The 23,876-nt window shown below is 44.0% G+C and overlaps 1 protein-coding gene across 1 annotated transcript; it reads left to right on the top strand.

The window, feature by feature from the left end:
• Positions 1 to 14,798: 14,798 nt before the first annotated feature.
• On the top strand, positions 14,799 to 22,840 carry LOC147426447 (uncharacterized). Its single transcript, XM_086497835.1, has 7 exons — positions 14,799 to 15,321; positions 15,392 to 15,490; positions 16,088 to 16,139; positions 21,405 to 21,420; positions 21,527 to 21,539; positions 21,948 to 22,010; positions 22,403 to 22,840. Exons 1-7 carry the CDS (start codon positions 15,279 to 15,281, stop codon positions 22,489 to 22,491), a joined length of 375 nt encoding a protein of 124 aa, XP_086353961.1. The 5' UTR covers positions 14,799 to 15,278; the 3' UTR covers positions 22,492 to 22,840.
• Positions 22,841 to 23,876: the final 1,036 nt, after the last annotated feature.

A 23,876-nucleotide genomic window follows, 5' to 3' on the forward strand; every position in this document is an offset into this window, starting at 1 on the left:
CTGCCTATCTCTTGCATTGCGTATTTCCATAGAGAGAGAGAGAGAGAGAGAGAGAGAGAGAGAGAGAGAGAGAAGGTAGCCTCACTCCTGCGCCCTTCCCACGTCTTCTGGGATGTAGCCCTTGCTCCACACTCTCCCCCATCGTTGCAAGGAAACAACACAAAAAGAGAGAGAGAGAGAGAGAGAGAGAGAGAGAGGGACTGCCCACTCAGCCCCACTTCCGAGGCCTCCTCTACTCACCCCATCGACAATCAAGAGAGAGAATAGATAGGAGAAACACACGTGGAATCTATATATATATATATAGAGAGAGAACTTTCATTTCCCTCAGTTTCCCTTTTTTAGTCAAAGCGAATCTCCTGAGATTTTGACTAAAAGCAATGCTTCCAAAAATTGTAGCAACATACCTAGGTAGCTACTACTAGCGGTCTATTCACTCTCCATTAATTAATTTGCCACTAAGATTCCTTAACCACCTTAACTTTTGAAAGCAGGCACTCAGTTGGAGGCGATCCACACTTTCGTTTCATCTGCCTGCTCCCCCTCCCCTCTTCTGGTCCTACCCCGCGATCTTGCGAGCTAATGTGTAGCACAGAAAGAGAGACACAATAGCATTGTGTCGGCCCTACCTTCCCTAAGCGTCGCCTCATCTTCCTATCTCTATCATGGCATCCGAAGCCATTCTCTATTGTACTGAGCGTGAGATTGAGTCGTTCATCAGCCCAAGCTACCCATTGATAGTTGCTCTGCCGCACCATCCAACAGCGCCCCGTCCACTAACCCTGCACGCTTTGGGCCCTAGCTCCTCTGCTTCTAGAAACCCACAACAGAGCGATTATCGCATCTCAGCTGGGCTGGCAAGAGACAAACAGTCTGGAGACCCGCACACACACACGCGCGCGCGCTCGAGGCCAGCGGCATCTCTCTCTCTCTCTCTCTCTCTCTCTCTCTCTCTCTCTCTCTCTCTCGCGTGTGTGTGTGTGTGTGACCTATGTTGCTCACAAGCCTCGTCATCGATCCAGTGGTAATCAGCGCACAGCTTCCGGGTCGATGCACAGGATGTTTCTGGCTCCTCGGCAAGACCATCGCGAGCCCTATTGCAATGCCTCCACAAGACCATTGCGAGCAGGCGACTAATGTCACCAGCACACGAATCACGATGTCGGTAACCACACAGAAAAAATCTTTGCTGTCCACGTTCGAGTCTGCTCTCCATCTGGCTGCCGCTAGGCGCGCTGACGAATGCTGATTTTCTTGCGTCTCTATTCTCAAAACACCCCTCTAATTTCAGAAATTTCCAGAGCACACCAATATTTTTCCATGAATTCCCAAAACCCTCTTCAAATTTTCCAAAACTTCCAACATACCCCCGGTTGAGAGATTAAATTTCTTTGAAGCTAATTGAAATTGTAGCTTTTCAAAAGAAGACTTGTTGTCTATCAATACAATACAAGATGATAAAACTAGAATTTGAGTTGGTTATGCAGGGTTGGAAGATGGATTGCTTCATCGGTTTTAGACATAATTGCCTTTTTGCGAGCTAATCAAGTACTCAAAAGCGGATCTCAATTGATTGAAAGGAAGTAGGCATCCCCGATTTTGGAAAGGGGCTCAATTAAGGCGAATCTTTCAATATCCTTTGGGGATTAAGGAGTTAAAGGCAAGGAACATGCTAGGTGGCAGGAGCAACGACCGATAATTTTCAATCTGTCAAATTTGTAAAGGCTCTGTGTGTGTGTGTGTGAGGGATGCGACCAGAGCTCGTTTCTCTATCATCTCATGTAGCCCAACCAAGGCAGGTGAATGCGTAGGAGCATTGTGGCTCTGGCAGAGACAGAGGAGGCAGAGGCGTAGGAGACAGAGTCTCTCTCTCTCTCTCTCTCTCTCTCTCTCTCTCTCTCTCTCTCTCTCCCCCCCCCCCCCCCCCCCCCCCCCCCCCTTCAGTGAAGAGCTAACGAGCCCTTTGGCAGGATGGCCAGTGAGCGAGAGAGGGGGCTTGCACTGTCTGCCGAAGGAAGAACTTGGAGACCGTGATGAGGTATGACATCCCTTTACTAGGTGTATTTGCAACATTGGCAGTGCACACTCGCAAAAGGCTAGTGGTGTGGGAGAAGGTAGAACGAGGGAAAATTGCAGCAATGATTGTCTATTGCGTTAAGTGTAACTGAAGTGTGTGTGCAAATTGCCAGTGGATGGTAAATCAAAGAGTCTTGAACAATCCAACCAAAAAAGACACAAGGATATTTTGGGATTTTTCCAAATTTTAAGGGTATTTTGGATATTTTCCCTTTCATTTTCACAAAGGGGAGGGGTGTTTTGGGAATTTCCTTAAATCAGACGGGTATTTTGCCCTTAAAAATATTGGGTCCTCCCTCGTGTTCGTAAAACATCATTTTTCCAAACATACAAAAATCTTTTTCTTGAATTTACCAAGAGGAAATTTTAGGAAATTAGGTTTATTTTTGGGTTTTCACACTATTTTTCTCTATCTTGGGGCAGAATTTCTCCTTTTTCCCTTGTCGTCAACCGGCATTTTTGAAATTCAAAGCGGAACGATATTAAGCTGCGACACTTTTTAGATTAAATTTGCGGGACTACCTAGTTGGATCTGGGATAATATAAGGTTGCTTGCCAAGTTGCCAACCAACTAGGCACCCCCTTGTTTGTTCTTAATAGGAAGGGGCTAGGAAGGGCCTCTAATCGGGTTTGTATAGGTTAGAATGGGTCTAAGACACCACTAAGAATCATGGTGATCAATGTTGGAGCTAGTGTGGTTACTATTCCGCTCAACTCCAGGATTTACTTTGGGGCGTGCTTCGAGTGTAAAAAAAATGCGCACTTTGCCAAGGATTTCCCCATGAGGACTAAAGCAAGATCCAAACCTACAGATCAGGCCCCCAATTCATTGAACATTAATCTTGTCCATGTCATGGAAGCAACATGGGAACAAGGGGAGAAATAGGCAAAGAGCAGCGAAGGGACAAGAATAGGGGAGGAAAAAGAGTCTATGACTTGTGATAATGAAGTCACTAAACCACAAGAGATGACTGTTGAGGTACAGAGCTTCGTAGTTCAAAGCCCCGAACATCCCCGTAAAGATAATCCGTTCATCTTTCATGCAACTACACCTAAGCTTCTGACAGTAATAACTACTCGGCTATGAAGTTCTCACGCCTGAAGAGGGCCAAAGGGGTGAAGGCAGTTGCAAGAGAATACATATCACCGGTGTATAACGGAGCCTTGAAAGGGAAAGCTTTCTCTGCACCCCCGTCCAACCTAAAGGGGAGTCTGGTGTCAACCCGCTCCACAACCCCTTTGAAGTGCTACAAGAAAAGAAATCACCTGACCCGAAGCAACCCCTAGACTCTCCAAGGGCCTCAAATGTGAAGACTGGACAGGGGTTAGATGTCGAAGAGTTTGTTCCCCTCTCCCAATGATGAAAGCCCTGGCTATTTAGTCATGGAACGTGAAAGGATTTGTAATAAGAATCATACCCTTTTCTGGGAGGAAGTTAGAAAAGAGAAGGAAGTTAATTACTAGGCCATCCAAGAACATCATCTTGATGCTCGTAGTAAAAGAAAACAGGTATTGGGAAAGAAGTTGGTGTTCTATGGAGAGGGAGTTGATGGGTTCAGTAGAGTCCTCTCTATTGTGGACAAGGACCCAGAGCAGAAAGTGGTCCTTAATAACCCCCTATGGGAGAGTCCTAGGAGTGAGAATTATGTGGCCCGATCAGCCTATCACTTTAGTCAACATATATTACCCTTGCAATGTGAAGGATAGAGCCAAATTGTGGATGCACCTTAGGGATGCCCCTATTGAAGGAGAGTGGCTACTAATTGGTGAATTCAATATGGTGGAGAAGAGCAAGGATAGAATAGGCACAACCAATCTATTAGAAGGTTTTGAAAAAGCTAAATGGTTGGGTCTCTGTGAGAAATGGGTTTTAACACTAGGTTGGTAATGGGACACTTTTATGTCCTGTTAAGTGACCATTTTCCTTGAATTATGTCAAAAGTTTCAAAATGGATTTTGAGGTGTTATCTATCTAGAAAGTTGTCTCATGAGCTGAAAAAAAACTCGACATTTTTTTGGAATATCAATTCCATCTTGAACCTTGTTCTTACACAACATTTCACAACCTAAACTGTGTGAAAAAACGGGTCCTGTTTTTGGCTTTTTTCAGCTTTTTGCAACTATACCACTCTAGAATTTATGTTTGTGAGGTCTATAATGCTAGAGAACTATCTTTAGTAGTCCTCAACATGTCCTGATGCTTCTAGGGAGAAATAAATGTTAAAGTTGTAAGTTATGACCAAATTACAAAAATTGTCAAATCCTGTTTTTTAGCCAATTTTAGCTCTTCTATGATTTTATTGGTGGCTTTCATGATATCCAAATGCAGTTTTGATTTTCTATGTCACATGTTGTAACATAAAGCTAATATTCCTTGAGTTTTGGGGCACCCAATACCCTATTTTGCATAGTAGACAACGATGGTTGATTTTTTCAATTATAGAAGAAAACGAAACATTCTAGTATATAAAGTATAGCTTTTTCAATGTTAGTTTCTTGTGACAACTACATGCATTTTGTAGGTAGTAACCATATCTAGTCATAAGGATCAAATTTGGCTAGATATTGAATAGTTTCTATGGGATTCTACAACTCATAATGTTGAACTCAGTTTTTTCATGTTTGCTGTATTTAGCACTTCATCTTTGTCTCCAAGATTCCCCTTGGTAAGAGATGTATTATTCTTTTGACATGCTCCATGGCTCCTTAGGAACCTAAAGGACAATAGGGAACTAAAAAAACATGCATATATTATTTGTATTGCGCGTGGCTATAGAAACTTTGATGATAGGTTTGCAGAATGGTAAAAATTCAACTTTTTGTACCTATTTCTTTTGGCAAAACAAAAAATAGTGAGTGAGAAGCAATCATATGTTCTGATCACCAACCCATTGAAGTTAACTAGGGAATTTATCTCAAGTCCTACAAAAATCCCTAATCTTATTTTTATGCAACAAAATATAAGAAATGACTGTTTTGATGAAAATGTACTGGTCCATCAACTTTGGAGGCTTGGTGTGACCAAAAGATGAGAAATTTTACAAGTTCCTTATTTTTTCCATGTGTAGTAGGCCTTGAACTATAACCTCATGGAAGGATTTTACAAAATGAGTGGATCTACTATGGTTTTGGAGGTTTTTTTCAAAACCCTGAAAGGACACTTTTATGTCCTGTTAGGTTACCAACCTAGTGTTAATGGACCTATGGAGGTGGGTCCCTAGAACAACACATTGGGCTTCACGTACACAAGCCTACATTATGCCAGCATGGTTTCGCACATGGATAGGTGCTACTGCTCTCATCAGGTTGATTGGATCTCATCGCTATGTTGATGATGAAGGTGATTCCAACAAAGAGCATATCAGACCATATATCATTACACCTAGAACTCAAGAAAGCCAATGGGAAGGGGTAGACCCCCAAGGGGGGTAAGAAGATTCTTGTTACTGGGGCACACCTGTTCAAGGATCCTCTACTGCGAAACCTTACCAAGAAATCTTTGAGCAAACTCAATAAAGATGTCAATCTTGAAAAACCTAAATCTTGGGACCTCTTTGCTCAAAGTATCCAAAAAGCGATCAAAAGCTCAGGCCCTCGGATGTAAAATTGCTTGTGTAGAGCTCTGGAAGCAGCTTGAAGAGGAGGTTCCTTGTATGACTTCAGTAAAAGATTATGGGCTGTCCTCCAAAGAAGATCACAGAAGATGGCTAGAACCGAAAGCTAACATAGCTGAGCGACAGCTAGAGGAGGTCAAGAGCGAGAGATTGTTATCCAGAGAGACCTTCCTCCAACTAGAGGCTGCTAATCAAGCGCCTTTTTATACGGCCATTGTCAGGACACGGGTCTTGTACCCTAAGAACTAGGCTAGGCAAGGACTACGGCCACGGGCCGGGCTAGGCAATGTGGATAGGGGATCCATCTAGGGCAAGGGTCTAGGAGCCCACCCTATAAAGGGAGGTTGGGAGGAGGATCTACCGAAGCCTAGTGGCCTAGTTTCTTACACTGGTATCAGAGCTGGCAACTCTCTTCCACTCTCTCTCTCTAGGCGTGGTCATCCTTGGCCTCTAAAAATATGACCCTATGGTGAGAACCACTACTTTTTAAAGTTTTTTCCACTTTTAGTTGGGGCTTTTTGCCAAAACGGGGGGGACCTTCCCTTTTCGGACACGAGCCTGTGATGCATGAAAACGTGAGGAGCGGGGCTTGACCAGAACGCCCGGAGGCTGCAAGAAGTGGCGCCATCCCCTTGCGGCCATAGCCGAGCTCTGTTAAGCACCCTCTGTTCATCTTCGGGCTCGTCTTCCTGCGCTCGCTGCCTGTGCATAAAACCGACGGGCATTCACATTCCATAAAGCCTTTGAAGGCCTTTGGCCCTTCAATTGGGTCTTGGCCATTACAAGCGGCCTTTCTCACAGAGGCAGCCCCTCGTGTGCCGGAAATCATCTCCCCTTGTTCGGGTGGTCCGGGGGAAGGCCAAGAAATCCGCACCTCTTTGTGGAGCAGGCATATCTCATCATTCCGAACCAGCTGCAAACCAAATTTGGCAGTTTTGTACCACAGAAAAGAATCGATTTGCCGTTCATATCAGAGGCAAATCCGATTATCGACTAGTAAGCATCAATTTGTGTTTACAAAGGCATCCTCGGTTGCAAATCAATTGCTGATTTGGTGGTGGCTGAGAAGATTCATTGCTACGACGCGGAATTCGCTATATTTTGCAAGTATCCAACATCACGGATTGCTCGAAGCTTTGCCGACCAACCTAATTAGCACGGCTAATCATCCGCTACGGTGCAAACTACGGCTACGGGAGTATTTTTTGAAATCAAGGCGGAGTTAGCACGAAGCTTCACTGCTACGACACGGAGTAGCTGTACTGTGCAAGGGAGACTGACATCAGGTATTTTTTTTTGAGTACTTCTTACACTGCAATGTGTAGCCATGGATTCAGATATCAACATGACCTTCGATTTTGAGCAAAGTATTCCCAACCCTGCCAACGATGGCTCGCGGCCGGATACTCTCAACGAGAGTACTCGCGACGCTACGACAGGAGACGATACTTACGAATTGCTCGATATTCAGGAATTTCGTGCACTTCAGACACGCATGACGGTCATGGACAAAAATTTTAAGGCTTTAAATGAAAATGTTACTAAACTTTCTAATTTAGTCATTCAATTGCTACAACAGCAGGCCAAGGGTCCGGCTTACACTCACCTGCATGAGCACGTCAGAACACAAGGGCAAGGGCCAATTAATGAAACACTGCATACTCTCACTGCCAAAGAAGTAGATGATTAATTGAAAAATTTCAAACCACCAGTTTTCAAAGGCGAAGACCGGGACCGCAATAAGGATGCAGTGACCATCTTCCTCAGTAAATGGGATGGAATTCACGCCTTACAACGCACTCCGAATGCAGTAAGAGCTCTGCAAACAAGCTTAACTCTAGAAGGCAAGGCCTACAAATGGTGGATGTCTCTCAAGGAGAAGAACATCATACCATAGAGTTGGGCAGCCTTTGAAACAATGTTCAGCAAGGAGTTTTTGCCTACAAATGAGGCCGATCGGAATTGGACCGACTGGGACACATGTTCCATGCGCCAATATCCATCCCTCTTGAATATATCTCTCACTATCGGGACGTTATCCTCAAGTTGGAAGGATTGGATACCTTTGAGCAAGTACGAGGGTTCATACGAGGTCTGACTCCAGAACTTAAGAAGTACGTCAAATCTCAGGACCCTAAAACACTTGAGGAAGCCATAGTGAAAGCACATATTCATGATGACCCTGATGATAAGAAAACACACAATAGTCATGTGCTTGCTAGTACACATAATAATACACGCACTCAGTACGAGCACAATAAACAAAAATTTATAGTTGCTAATTCAGATGCATCTAAAAAACCCAAGGGGTCCAGGGGTCCTCTCTCTCCTGAGGATTTTGATAAGGCAAAGAAAGAGAAGCTATGTTTTCAATGCTTAGGAAGAGGCCATGGAAAAAAGGATTGTCCCAAGGGGAAATCTGCTGCCCAGGGGAAGGAGAAAGCAGTGCACACGGTGCAACTACTGCCTCTCGAGTCTTCCTCCAAGTTTTCTACAGTGGAAGTAACACACACTGAGGTGGTACATGAATGCTGTCTCACAAATTCCATGTGGCAAACAAACCTTTGGACCACATGAGTTAGTACGGATGCACGGATATCTGCAAGGGCACAAGGTGCGCATCTTGGTAGATGACGGTGCTACGCACAATTTCATCAATTATGGATTGGTGAAAAAACTCAAATTGCCTCAAACTCTGAGTACCCACCGCTACAAGGTAGCAATGATAAATGGACATGATAGTGAAGTATGGGATACTCAATGCAGAGCTGTTCCATTGGAAGTACAAGGGTACTCTACTTGTTTGGATTTTCAAGTTATGAACATGGAAAGGGCTAATGTGGTTCTTGGTAGGGAGTGGTTGCATAGCCTAGGTCCATCACTGAAGCGTAGCTACGAGCACAACAGTTTGATGTTTGATTTCCATGGCGCACATGTGTTGTTGTTAGGAGAAAAGGATATCCCATCATCGCCACTGATTTGTACTGCCGAGCTGATGCAGCTCGTTTCTGATATGACATAGAACAAGTTTTATTGTGTTACTCACTGTCTCATTTTCTTTCCAATCTTGAGTCTGTTGAACATTCCTCAACACCGCATGCTTCTCTCTCCTCTATTCCACCAATTTCTAATTCTACACAAGCAAACGTTGCTAATCAGTTACAAAAATTGTTAAAGGAATTTCAAGATGTTTTTCCTAATGATTTGCCATCAGGTTTACCGCCGACACATTCAGCGCAACATGGTATTGACGTGGCTGCAGGCTGTAAGCTTGTTAGTAAACCACCATACCGTATGAGTTACTCAGAGGCTGCTGAAGGGGAACGTCAGCTTGCTGACTACCTTAGCAGAGGGTTTATACAACCCAGTTCTTCACCATGGGCTTCGCCCATACTTTTGGTAAAGAAAAAGGACGGTAGTATGCGCATGTGCGTAGACTACCGAGGTTTAAATGCGGTGACAATTAAGAACAACTACCCATTGCCAAGGGTCGATGAGTTATTTGACAAGTGAATGCATAAACGAATTTTTTCAAAAATTGATTTGAGGTCAAGATATCACCAAGTCCGTATTCGGCTTGCTGATATCCCTAAGACTGCATTCCGAACACGGTTTGGACATTATGAGTTTTTGGTGATGCCCTTTGGGTTAACCAATGCGCCCGCAACTTTCATGACACTTATGGACAGTGTCTTGAAACCATATCTGGGCAAATTTGTCATTGTGTTCCTCGATGACATCCTAGTTTATAGTGCTTCTGAAGAAGATCACTTACAACATCTCAGACAGGTGTTTGAGTTGTTACGTGCAAACAAGTTATATGCCAAGCAATCTAAATGTGATTTTCTCAAGGAAGAAATTCACTATTTAGGGCATGTTGTTTCAGCAAATGGCATGTACATGGATCAATCCAAAGTGGATACCATCCGAAAATGGCCACCTCCTAAAAATCTGGAAGAATTACAGATTTTTAAAGGCTTTGCAGGTTTTTATCGAAGGTTCGTTCAAAACTATGCTCACCTTGCTGTACCTATGACGGACCAACTAAAAGGCAAAGGAAGGTCTTTTCAGTGGGGTGCCACTCAACAACAGATTTTTGAAACACTCAAGGATGCATTAGCTACAGGTCCAATACTAGCTATTGTCGATCCTTTAAAACCATTCGTTTTGGAAACGGATGCCAGTGATCGTGCTATTGGAGCAGTCCTGTTACAAGACGGACGGCCAATTGCATTTGAAAGTAAGAAGCTGGATGCAGCTCAGCAGAATTATTCTGCTTACGAACGTGAACTCTATGCAATAGTGTCTGCCTTAAAGACATGGTGTCACTATTTGTATGGTGCTCAGTTCGAGATTGTGTTTGACCATGAAAGCATCAAATGGTTTACACAACAAACAGATTTAAAGGGTCAAAAAGCCAGGTGGGCCGAGATCCTTCAGGAATATGACGCCAAGTTAAGGTATCGCAAAGGCCGATACAATATAGTGGCAGATGCTCTCAGTCGAATGCCAGAGATTAATTCGCTATTGTTCACAGAACTTCGTAGTGAATTTTTAGATTCTCTCAAGGGCAAATATGAGCAAGATGAAACATATTCCAAAGTGTGGAGCCATGTTCAAAAGAGGGATCCTTCTCACTCCAATGCTGGTAGTGCACAGTTAACCTCCACACCTAGTTCTCCTTTATCAAGTGATGAACTACAGCGATGTAAGCATTTTACCATCAACAATGGGTACCTACTCCACAAGGGGAGAGTTTGTGTACCGACGGACACAGACATTCGACGCCAAATTCTTTATGAATGTCATGATAGTCCAAGTGCAAGGCACTCGTGGATTAGAAAAACTTACTCTCTCGTACGACGACAGTTTTACTGGCCAGGTCTCCGTGGTTTTGTTCACGATTATGTCTTGCATTGCCAAAAATGCCAAGTTAACAAAGCAGAGCGCCTGAAAGCAGGAGGACTCTTACATCCCTTGGAAATTCCCAATGGAAAATGGGAAAGTATCTCCATGGATTTCATAGTAGGTTTACCAACCACTATACGAGGTCATGACTCAGTATGGGTGGTCGTAGACAGGTTGACTAAACTATGTAAGTTTATTCCGACCAAATCAACGGTTAAGACACTAGAACTAGCAAAATTATTTGTGGACAATCTGTACAAATTGTATGGGTTGCCAAGTAATATTGTTAGTGATCGTGACCCAAAGTTTAACAGCCACTTCTGGCGAGCTGTATTTAAACGATTGGGTACACAACTCAACCTCAGTACAACTAACCATCCAGAAACAGATGGTCAAACGGAATGGGTTAACCAAGTGCTAGAGGATATGCTAAGAGCATACGTTAGCAAAAAACAGACAGACTTGGAAGAATACTTACCTATTCTCGAGTTTGCCTACAACAGTTCTAAGCATGTCACGATGGGCTTCAGTCCTTTCATGCTCATGTACATGTTTCAACCTAGGTCACCAGTTACGGTGGGGTTGGCAACCGAAAAACTTCAACAGGTTAAGGATTTTCTCCAAGACCACATGGATATGCTGAAACTTGCTCGTCAGAATGTCCGACAAGCACAGGATCGGTATAAGAAATACGCTGATGAGAAACGTCGGCAAGTTACCTTCGAAGAAGGGGAGGAAGTATTTTTACGTGTGCCAGAACATTTAGAAAGTCTGAAAATTGGACCGACACCTAAATTATCTCCCCGGTATTGTGGGCCTTTCAAAATACTCAAGCGAGTTGGTGATCGCGCCTACAAGCTACTACTCCCATCACACTCTCGTATTCATCCGGTATTTCATGTTAACCGTTTACGAAAGCGGTTACATGGGGACGACAACGTCATCGACCAACAGGTTTTGGTTGATTACATTGAACCTCCTACGTTACTGCATGAACCTGAACGTGTTATGGATTTGCATGAGTTGCGTACACGCCATCATGTACGACAACAAGTGGAAAGCCGATCTCAAGAAGGTGCCACTTGGGAAAACATTAGTGTTCTTAAGAAGAAGTTTCCCACTTTTGTTTTTGAGGACGAAAACTCTTCTTTAAGGGGGGAGTAATGTTAGGACACGGGTCCTGTACCCTAAGAACTAGGCTAGGCAAGGACTACAGCCACGGGCCGGGCTAGGCAATGTGGACAGGGGATCCATCTAGGGCAAGGGGCTAGGAGCCCACCCTATAAACGGAGGTTGGGAGGAGGATCTACCGAAGCCTAGTGGCCTAGTGTCTTATAGCTATGAAAATCAAGAAGAGCCACCACTCCATCCTCTCACTCATAGATGAGAATGGTAATGCTACACAAGACCAAGATGTGATGGCTAGGATGATGCTCGATCACCTTAGCCAGATCATTGGCCAGCTAGAGACCCGCACTCAAGAAGTGGATAAAGCCAGGGCGACCTTGCTCAAGAGTGTCAAGATGAAAGTTTCTCAACCTGAAGTCAATCGTCTTGAGGTGGCCTTCTCTGAAGATGAATGCTCGCTTGCATTGCAAGCTCTTGGCAAGGAGAAATCCCCTAGTTGGGATGGTCTGACCACTAAATTCTTCAAGGAGTTCTGGGAGGACCTCAAGGTCTCGATCACATGGATGGCTAAGTAGGTTTGGTCTAGGGGTCCTTGGATCTAGCTTATCAAGCCTATCCCAAAATAGTTTTGCTGCTCGTAGCTGAAGCATTGGCATCCCATAACTATGATGTCGGTAGCATACAAAATCATTGCCAAGGCAGTTGCTCTTAGAAAGGCCCCCTTCCTTGATAGTCATCTTTCCAGGAAGGTCGATATATGACAACATCTTGACAGATATGGTTGGCATTGAGTACGTAGCCTTCACGAAGCGAGAGTGCATTATGATTCAGCTAGATCTAGACAAGGCTTTGAAGATGTCATGAAATCACTTGGCTTTGGGCCACACCTCTATCAGCTTGTACACACTTTGTGTGTGGGTAGCCAATCTGAGCTCTTATTCAACAATAGAATTGTGGGCTCCTTTGAAGACAAAAGATCGATCAAGAAAGGATGCCCCCTAGCACCTCTTCTCTTTGCTATTGGGTCGCATCCACTGATAACAATGCTTGAAGTTGCTGCTGAGCTAGGGGAAATACAATGGTTGAGTTTTCCCTATAACAACCAACTCCTGGCCAAGATGTTTGTAGACGACTCCCTCCTCTTCTTGAAAGCTTGCCCTCAGGTGCTCAAGAAGGCCCTAGAGATTGTGCAACCATTTGATGTGGCTTCAGCATCAAAATATAATATTGAGAAGTCTAGACTGATCTCCTTGCGAGAAAACAAATCATTTGACCCATCTGTCTCATCAAGGGAGATTCTATCTAAAGGTAAGATTTTTAGGCATTTAGGGCCTCCCTTAGGGGTGGAGGTTACCCACAAGCAAAGGTTTTAGTGCGTCCTATAGAAGATTCAAAGGAAAATGAGAAGGTTGAAGTATGTGTTGCTTTCCTTCTAGAGTCAGGTTAGAGTGATCAATTATTTATGCTTGTCTATATTCCCTTCACCAGCCCGCTCCTCAAAATAGCCAAATGTAACTGGAATGAGTTTTTGAAACCAATTAAAAGATTCTTATGGAGGAACAACACTAAAGCCTCTACACCTTGGCAATGGGCAAAATGGGAAGGTATCTCATGTCCCCTGCTTCAGGTGGCCTTGGAATTCTCAACCCTCTTGTTCATGTTGAGATCGTGTGTGCCAAGTTTGTGGTCTCAAGTACAAATCAAGACTAGTCTTGGGCTATCATGACCAAGGGGATGATTGACAAGGCCAAACTTTGCTCCAAAGGTGGTCAATGGCAAGAGATCGAGGGGCACAACAAACTGTTAGCCCCAGGGTGGTCTCACTTAAGATTGAGTGGCAACACGGGAGATCTGGTGAGAAGGTGCAGCAGTGCATCAGGGGCACTGGAGTGGGGTGAATTAACCAGATACTTTGGGAACTCCATCTTGCACTAGTCCCCTGGCTGTCTAAAGCTATTGGGGTTATTTTGAACCCTTATTGGAGAGAAATTTCAAGGAAGATGCACAATAAAGGACTCCAACAGCTATTCCACATCAGGAATAGAAATAGAAAGTGCTTAAAATCCCTGGACGAGGTGGTTGCCCAGTTTCAACTCAATGACATTGAGAAGATACTTGTCAACAGGGTTGTAGAAGACCTAAACCGTGTTTTGATGTCAATTTGTAAATCTACTTTTGAGTGGAACTCTTGGAAATGGCCCGTGAGTAATCGCTTCTCTAAACCCCATACCAAGTGCATCTATCAAGTGCTGATTCATGAGGCTGATTGGTTTGCCCCCTTAAACAAGTAGTGGAAGTAGCAATGGTCGGAGGCTCGTTGGGTGGAGGTTACGAAGTACATCTGGGATCCACAGTGGCCTCACTTTATGAAGATATTTTTGTGGAAGGTATTGTGGGGGGTCTTGCTGACAGGCGTTAAGATCCAAGCATGTGGTATTGGGCTCGATAGATGTTCAGGATGCAAACTAGCTAGCGAAGACCTCGGCCACCTTTTCTTGGAATGCGCGGCTATTAGAGGCCTTGCACGAAAGATGTGCAAATGGATACAGAGGACGTGGAAGATAGGGTTTTTCGAGAGGGATTTGTTCCTTGGTGGAAAACAATTTCAAAGTGTTGCACTTCTTATTTGTACGCAAATTGTCCGATATTGTTTTTTCAGCAATATTTGGAAGACCAAAAACTGTCGTGTCTTTGATAGAGACCTCTCTCTGGCTAGTTTCTTAGAGATTGTTCATGAAAGCAAGGAGATTATATCTGTGGTGGTAAGTAACATGCATAGCTCGGATGATTGGCTTAGGGCAACCCTCACCATCCGATCGAGCCTGACTTTGTAAGGAAGTGGGTTGTGCGCAATAGTAAGCTACTAGATACTTGTAACTAAGCTAGGATATAGTCCTCTGTCCCTCAAAGCTCGGCCTCAGGTTTATTTATATATTTGTTGGTGACTTTATAATACAATCACTCGTAATTGTGAGTTTTGCAAAAAAAAAAAAAAAGAAAAAAAAAAAAGAGAATTGTAGGTGGGATAACTTAAAAGTTGAGCTAAAGTCGTAAGGGGGGAAAAGAGAGTATGTTCCTCTTATCCCACCTCCATGATATCGATGTTAGCTCAACTTTTAAGCTATGAGGTAAACAGGGTTGTGCTGAAGCGACACAGTTCTTATTTTGCTTGCCTGCAAGGCCATGGAGTTGGGATGCTTGTGGATGGTGCTGCGGCAAGGCGGGGTATGGTCATGACATGCGCGAGGGCGGTGGTCTCTCGAGTGAGGTGTGGGGTAGCTCGACTCTTCTTGCATGCCGCCCCCTGTGGCCGGCCCCCTCATTTTATGGAAACGGTGAAGGTCGCCTCTTCGGGTTCTGCAAAGAGCCAAAACGGTGATTGGTTCTACTCAAGGCTTTTGTTGCGGCTAGGGTTTTGTTGCATGTGGAGGGAAGGACCACTGGTGGCAGGAGCTCCTTCTCGTGGCTTCCGCATGCTCACAGGACCCATGGATTGAAGGTGTGAGGCTCACCTAAATAGCCTGTCGTCTGTGGTGTGGCGCATGATGCTCTATGGTCGGTGACAGTTGTGGCTTCATCGGGCTTACTTTCCGAGGTGATGGAGGCTATTCCTTCCCCCTTATGCGACATGTAATGGCAGTTGTAATCTATCTGTTGTTTTTCAGGCATCATGAGGAGGTCTCCTCCGGGGGTGGTAGTCGCGTTGGTTTCCGTTGCAGCCTTGTGGTGTTTTTATTGTAGCTTTGTGCTCTCTACTGTACCAGGTATGGGTTCCCTATAAAAGACCAAGACTATGTGCTAGGTTTTAGCTGGTTTCGATCATCTTGAGGGGGCTCCCTTCGGGGGTGACAACTCTATTGGGATTCGTGGCAACCTTTCTATGGTTTGTTGGATGCCCTTGCTCGGTTTGTGAGCAGGGCTTGGTATGTAATTTTTTGTTATTCTTAATATAATCACTCACATATGTGAGAATTGCAAAGATAAATAAAAATGATTTACCTCGAAACTTGTGAGAAAGGGGATGCAAGGGTGTGTAGCCCTGTTAGGTCTGGGAGATCTTTACCTTGATTATGTAATAACAATTTGAAGAATGCAGAAAAGCTAGCCATGCCATGTGGCGCGAATTAAGTGGATCTTAAAATAGGATGCATGGTGAAACGCAGACGAAGACAATGAAAAAAAAGTAATGGCGCAAGAAGCTGGGCCGCACCACATCATGAAAAGGAGATGAAAGCGCAAAGAGATATTGAGAGAGAGAGAGAGAGAGAGAGAGAGAGAGAGAGAGAGCTCTGCGTTGTGCGTTGTGCACTAAAATGCAGGAATAAAGAGAGAGCTTGGCTAACATGCTTTGATCGCGGCAGGAAGCTCTAAACTGTTTTCACAAAAAGTGCTTGGCACTGCCTTGGCTAACATGTATGACAATTGTGGTGTACTTCATGAGAGAGAGAGAGAGAGAGAGAGAGAGAGAGAGAGAGAGAGAGAGAGCTCTGCGTTGTGCAATAAAACGCAGGAATAAAGAGAGAGCTTGGCTAACATGCTTTGATCCTGGCAGGAAGCTCTAAACTGTTTTCACAAAAAGTGCTTGGCACTGCCTTGGCTAACATGTATGACAATTGTGGTGTACTTCATGAAGCACAAAAAGTGCTAGACGAGCTTCCTCTCCGGAATGTCATCTCTTGGAATGCTTTGATCACGGGATATGCTCAATAGTGGCAGGGCCTGGAAGCTCTGGACTGTTTTCACAAAAAGTGCTTGACGAGCTTCCTCTCCGGAATGTCATCTCTTGGAATGCTTTGATCACGGGATATTGCCCTATAGCGGTAGGGCCAGGAAACTTTGGGTTGTTTTCAGCACATGCAAAGAGAAGGAAGGTCTCCAAATGCATTCAACTATGCTTGTATCTTGAAGGCATGTGGCGTTATGCAAGATGCTGATATGGGCTTCCTCTCCAGAATGTCATCTCTTAGAATGCTTTGATCGCGGGATATGCTCAATAGTGGTAGGGCAGGAAGCTCTGGACCGTTTTCACAAAAAGTGCTTGACGAGCTTCCTCTCTGGAATGTCGTCTCTTGGAATGCTTTGATCGCGGGATATTGCCCAATAGCGGCAGGGCCGGGAAACTTTGGGTTGTTTTCAACACATGCAAAGAGAAGGAAGGTCTCCAAATGCATTCAACTATGCTTGTATCTTGAAGGCATGTGGCGTTATGCAAGATGCTGATATGGGCTTCCTCTCCAGAATGTCATCTCTTAGAATGCTTTGATCGCGGGATATGCTCAATAGTGGTAGGGCAGGAAGCTCTGGACTGATTTCACAAAAAGTGCTTGACGAGCTTCCTCTCTGGAATGTCGTCTCTTGGAATGCTTTGATCGCGGGATATTGCCCAATAGCGGCAGGGCCGGGAAACTTTGGGTTGTTTTCAGCACATGCAAAGAGAAGGAAGGTCTCCAAAGGCATTCAACTATGCTTGTATCTTGAAGGCATGTGGCGTTATGCAAGATGCTGATATGGGCTTCCTCTCCAGAATGTCATCTCTTAGAATGCTTTGATCGTGGGATATGCTCAATAGTGGCAGGGCAGGAAGCTCTGGATTGTTTTCACAAAAAGTGCTTGACGAGCTTCCTCTCTGGAATGTCGTCTCTTGGAATGCTTTGATCGCAGGATATTACCCAATAGCGGTAGGGCCAGGAAACTTTGGGCTGTTTTCAGCACATGCAAAGAGAAGGAAGGTCTCCAAATGCATTCAACTATGCTTGTATCTTGAAGGCATGTGGCGTTATTCAAGATGCTGATATGGGCTTCCTCTCCAGAATGTCATCTCTTGGAATTCTTTGATCGCGGGATATGCTCAATAGTGGTAGGGCAGGAAGCTCTGGACTGTTTTCACAAAGTGCTTGACGAGCTTCCTTTCTAGAATGTCGTCTCTTGGAATGCTTTGATCGTGGGATATTGCCCAATAGCGGCAGGGCCAGGAAACTTTGGGCTATTTTCAGTCCATGCAAAGAGAACGAAGCTCTCCAAATACATTCATCTACGGTTGTACTTGAAGGCATGTGGCGTTATGCAAGATGCTGATATGGGCAAAAGAATTGACATTGTTGGAAAAAACAGTGTACTTGGCACTGCGTTTGCATTTATGTAGAAAGCACAAAAAGTGCTTGAGGAGCTTATTGTTCGGAGTGGCGTCTCTTGGAATGCACTGATTGCAGGATACGCACAATAGGAGCACAGCTAGAAAGCTTTAGGCTGTTTTCAGCGGTTGCAAAGTGAGGGCTTCTGTCCATATGCAATGACCTATGCATGCATCTTAAAGGCATGTGGCTCTACCCAAGATGCTGATATGGGCTTAAATATTTGCTCTGATATTGTTAACCAAGGGTTGTTGCAAAAATTGTTGTGCTTGGCACTGCCTTGCTCCACACACATCCGTTTTCTCTTGAAACATCGCCAATCAAGCAACAATAAAGGCTACACAAGCAAAAATAAAGAGTAACAAGATGAGTCTTTCTTTTGTGAGCTCACTTAAAGACTGTGCTAAGGAGAAGGTTTTTTACAGGCAGCAGCATTCATGCTGATATTTGCGATAGTGGGTTACTTGAAAAGAATGCATACTTGAAAAAATTGTTGGTCGATATGTATGTCAAGTGCGGTGCACCGCACAAAAAATCTTTGACGAGGTTGCTGTGCGAGATGTCATCTGCAGGATATGCCCAACCGAGACAGGGCTAGGAAGTTGTGGGCTGTTTTCACCTGATGCATAGTGAGGGCCTGTCTCCAGACGCAATCACCTACACGTGCATTTGAAAGGCATGCGCATTGTGGCTCTACGCAAGATGCTGATATGCACACAAAAATGCACGATGATATTGTTAGTCTGAGGCTACTGAAAAGAGATATCGTGCTCGGCATTGCCTTGGTCAATGTGTATGCCAAATGTGGTGCACTTGAGAAAGCACAAATAGTGCTTGAGGAGCTTTTTGTTTGAAATAGCGTCTCTTGGAATGCACTGTTGTTTCAAAAAACTTTCGCGATTTGTTATGCCTTTCTTGATATGTATGCCAAATGTGGGACACTTCAAAAAGCACAAAAAGTTCTTGAGGAGCTTTTTATCCGGAATGTTTTCTCTTGGAGTGCATTGATTGAGGGATCCGTGTAACAAGAGCCGGCCAAAAAGCTCAAGGCTATTTTCAATGGATGCAAAGCAAGGGCTTCTCTCTAGATGCAATCACATACGCATGCATCTTGACCTTCTGTATCAAGGCACTAGGATTCATGCTGATATTCGCGATAGTGGGTAACTTGAAAAGAATGCATACTTGGAAAAATGTTGGCCAATATGTATGTCAAGTGTTGTTAGTGCTTGCGCAACAAGTCTTTGATGAGCTTATTGTATGGGACGTAGTCTTGTGGAATGCACTCATTGCAGGATATGCTCAGCAGAGATGCAATCACCTATGAATGGAGGCATGTTGCTCTACCCAAGATGTTGATATGCTCTTACATATTTGCTTTGATATTGTTAGCAAAGGGTTCTTGCAAAAATTGTTGTGCTTGGCAATGCCTAAGGCTACTGAAAAGAGATGTGCCAATCTATTTTCAGCAGATGCGAAGCGAGGGCCTCTCTCCAGATGCAATCACCTACGTATGAATTAATGTGGCTCTACGCAAGATGCTAATGCAAGGCGAGGCCCTCTGTCCATATGCAATCACCTATGCATGCATGTTGAAGGCATGCGACTCTATGCAAGATGTTGATATGGGCTTAAAAATCTACTCTGATATTATTAGTGAGGGGCTATTGCAAAAGATTGTTGTGCTTGGCAATGCCTTGGTCGATATGTATGCCAAATGTGGTGCGTTTTGTAAAGCACACAAAGCTCTTGAGGACCTTCTGTACAAAATGTCGTGCATTGATTGCGGGATATGCACAACAAAAGCAGGGCCAGAGAGCTCCAAGCTGATTCCAGCGGCCGATGCAAAGCGAGGACTTCTCTCTAGATGCAATCATATATGTGTGCATCTAGAAGGCACGTGGCTCTATGCAAGATACTGATATGGGCATAAAAATTCTTGCTCATATTGTTAGTCAAGGGCTGTTGAAAAAGGGTATCGTGCTCAATGCCTTGGTTGACGTGTTTGCTAAATGTGGTGCCCTTAAGAGAGCACAAGAAGTTCTCAAGGAGCTTTTTGTCAAGAGTTTGGACTCTTCGATGCACTGATTGAAGGATCTGCCACACCGGGTAGGGCCAAAAAGCTCCAGTCTGTTTTCAGCCGATGCGAAGCGAGGGCCTCTCTCCAAATGCAATCAGCTACGTATGCATCTTCAAAGCATGTGGCTCTACGGAAGATGCTGATTTGGGCACAAAAATTCACAATTGTATTGTTAGTTAATGAACGATGTCATACTTTGCACTGCCTTGGTCGATATTTATGCCAAGCACTGATTGCAGGATATGCACAACAAGAGCAGAGCCAAAAAGCTTTAGGCTATTTTCAATGGATGCAAAGTGAGGGCCTTTGTCCATATGAAATCATCTACTCATGCATCTTGAAGGCATGTGGCTCTATGCACGATGCCGATATGGACTTCAAAATTCACTTTGATATGGTTAGTCTCGGGTTGTTGCAAAAAATTGTCGTGCTTTGCAATGCCTTGGTCGATATGTAGGCCAAATCTGGTGTACTTTAGGGAGCACAGAAAGTGTTTGAGGACATTTCTGTCTGGAATGTCGTCCTCTGGAGTGCATTGATTACGGGATAGGTGCAACATGAGCAAGACCAAAAATCTCTAGGCTGTTTTTAGCGGATGCAAAGTGATGGCCTCTCTCCTGATGCACTCACATACGCGTGCATCTTGAAGGCGTGTGGCTCTACACAAGATGCTGATATGTGCATAAAAATTCACATTGATATTGTTATTCGGGGAATGTTGAAAAAGATGTCATTCTTGGGAATGCCTAGGTTGACATGTTTGCTAAATGAGGTGCACTTTAAAAATTCACTTATGATATTGTTAGTCCGAGGGTTGTTACAAAAAATGTCATGCTTGGCATGCCTTGGTCGATATGTATGCCAAATGTGGTGCACTTCAGAAAGCACAGAAAGTGCTTGAGGAGCTTCCTATCCGGAACATCATCTCTTGGAGTGTATCGATTGTGGGATATGCACAAGAGGACCAGGGCATAAATCTTTAAGTTGTTTTTAGCCGATGCAAATCGAGGGCCTCTCACCTGATGCAATCATGTACGCGTGCATCTTGAAAGCATGTGGTGCAGTTTAGAGAGCACCAAAACTTCTCGAAAAGCTTCCCATCCGGAGCTAGAATGCACTGATTGCAAGATTTGCCCCATAGGGGCAGTTTCCAGTAGATGCGAAACAATGGCCTCTCTCCTGATTGCAGGATTTGCTCCACAAGGGCAACCAAATGGGTCGTCCCAAAGACTGCGAGTTTGTGTATATGTATGTGTGTGAGCTTATAGACGGACCATTAGGAAGATTCAACCTACCCTAAGACCATGGACATCAAAAGTAATGTAGGTTATGGTATGCATGATAGAAAAAGTGAATGTGAAAGTCAACATGTTGGCAAAAGTCGAGCAACACATAATGGTGGGAAGGCGATGCAACAATGTAAGGGAGGTCTGACAACTGATCCATCCAACATTGTGCTTCATGCAGACGACGAATAGCAAAGGTACACTCATATTTTGTGTTTTGATTTCCTCCATGTGATGTCAAAGTTCTTAGATTACATCATGTATACAATAAAGCAATGAATTTATATCATTTTTGTTGAAAAGATTTCAGATGAAGGTGACAAGGACTTGTTATGCCCAACAAAGGGACACATGGACAATACAACAAGACATGGCAATGTGGAATGATCATATCTTTATAAAACATCGGTAATCAGTTCTTCCTTGTACAATTATGATATTTTTACAATAAAAAGTCCCTCCAACACCGAAGGAGAAGCATAAGCCCCCCTTCAACATTGGAGGGGATACAAGTGGCGGGGGAAGGGCACATTCTTTACGGTATCTTTATAAATGTGGAGAACGGTGCCCGCTCCGCACCATACATACGTATGGTTTTTTTTTTTTTTGGCACAAGTATCACAAATGCACAAAATGCATCTTGCTCCGTTTTTATTATAATGTGAATTTTTTTACATCCATACATCTTCTAATGCAAAATCTCATTTGTGATGCGAGGTCATAGAGATTTTGGCGAAATCTTCGAGGAAAGATGTTGTGGAGCCTTCATCAAAAGCTATGCCATGCGGTAAGATCCACACTACTATCACTTTTTTACTTCTTACCATATACATAGTGAAGCAATCAAGGCAAACTAGTTGCTTGCAAGAAACCTAGAGCAAGGAAGATTAAAAGGGTCCACTACAACAGGAAGTGCAACCAAGCCTCACTTGTTTGATGCACACTACTGTCCATTCATTTTTGGCATTGGGAGCAACTTACTTCAATCCTCCCCCATGGAGAGTAGAGGTAGCTTAGATTTGGTCTATGTGCGATTGGAAAGGGTTTGCGGTGTGGGAGGATGCACCCCTTGGTGGCAACGATCTTAGTAGGGAAGGGTTTGGCCCACTTTTGTCAAAGATCTGCATATTGTTTTGCTTGTTCTCAGTATTTCTTTGACGAGTGGTTGGTGGGTGACAGGCGCCCCTCACTTGGGGGCTTCGATCGATGCCAAATCTTGGCAATGGTGCTTGGCTCTCCAAAAAAACCGGAGGATTATTCCTTGCTAGTCTCCTTTGCGGCTTCTTAGATTTGACTCCATCTAGAGGCGGTCTTTGGTCGTTGGAGTCTCTTCGGTTGGAGATGGAGTTCATCACTCCCCCCATAAGGAGTGCTACCTTCCTCTTCTCTGGTGCATTTTCTTTGTAGTTATGTTTATCTTTCCAACAAAGATTCTTGATGAATAAGTGTTTGGTTCTGTTTGTGGTGGGGTGGCTCCCCTGTTAGCCATCAGAACTCTTGGCTATTTGTTTTGGTTTGCTTCTTTAGCTCATGTTGAGGGGGGAGATGTTGTAAGCTATGTCGGTTAGTAATTTATCTCCACCCTCATTTTGAAAGTATTGCCAAAATAAAGTGTGATAACCTTTGAATATAAGTTTTTTTTAATAAAAAAAGCGCAATGCTCACTCAAACTAGAGTGAGTGACAATTATATTGACAACAACCACAAATCCAGGCTCAAAGAGAGCCATAGAGGCCACCATAACTCTTAATTTAAATACCCTGCGATCAACTGTATCAATCCGTCAAGGTCCAGGGTCGCCGGGCAGGCCATCTGAGCCGTCAACCTAGTAGTAATTCCCAACAGTAATTTTTACTGATGCCCGTGAGATGTCAGACACGTCAGCATGCGTAATCTGCATGACAATGATTGCCAATCATTGTAAGACTCGTCAGCATGTAGAATGACGGGGTGTAGCTACGCTGCAGGAGTGTACGACACCTCAACATACAGAATAACGCACAGGCTGTATCTTACTGCACGACTGTACCTGCCTTGAGTCAGAGACCAGTACTTGGCCCAGCTCCCCTGGACCTTGACGGCCGGGAATGGTCATTTACTGACCATTCCCATAATATTGACTCCCACCATGGCTCCCGGCCTTCGTCGGTCGCCATGGGGTCGTCAATATTATGCGGAACGGTCAGTAAATGACCATTCCCTACTCCATAAACGGGCTTTTTACAAGGAAGCTGAAATCCATACAACAAATGACCATAGCTACATAAACTCTAATGTTGCTAGAGACGGAGAGAAGAGAGAAGAGGGTAGAGATTATAAGAAGTCCATTAGATTCCGAGAAGAAAAATGAGGGCAAGAGAGATAGAGGGCAATACTCACAAAGGTGAGCTAGATTATATTAAAAGATATTTAAAAAAATTACACCAAAGCCCATTCAGAGACTTGCATTTCATACGAAGAGAGAACAAAGAGAAGAGATTATAAGAAGTCTATTAGATTCTGAGAACAAAAATGAGGGCAAGAGAGATAGAGGGCAATGCTCACAAAGGTGAGCTACATTATATTAAAAGAAATAAAAAAGAATTACACTAGAGCCCATGCAAAGTCCTGCCATGGATTTCAACAGCACATCACTTGCGTAACCAATTACCAA

This window comes from Adiantum capillus-veneris, chromosome 24 (assembly GCF_014529385.1).
Source record: "Adiantum capillus-veneris isolate H3 chromosome 24, ASM1452938v2, whole genome shotgun sequence".
NCBI classification, from domain to species: Eukaryota; Viridiplantae; Streptophyta; class Polypodiopsida; order Polypodiales; family Pteridaceae; genus Adiantum; species Adiantum capillus-veneris.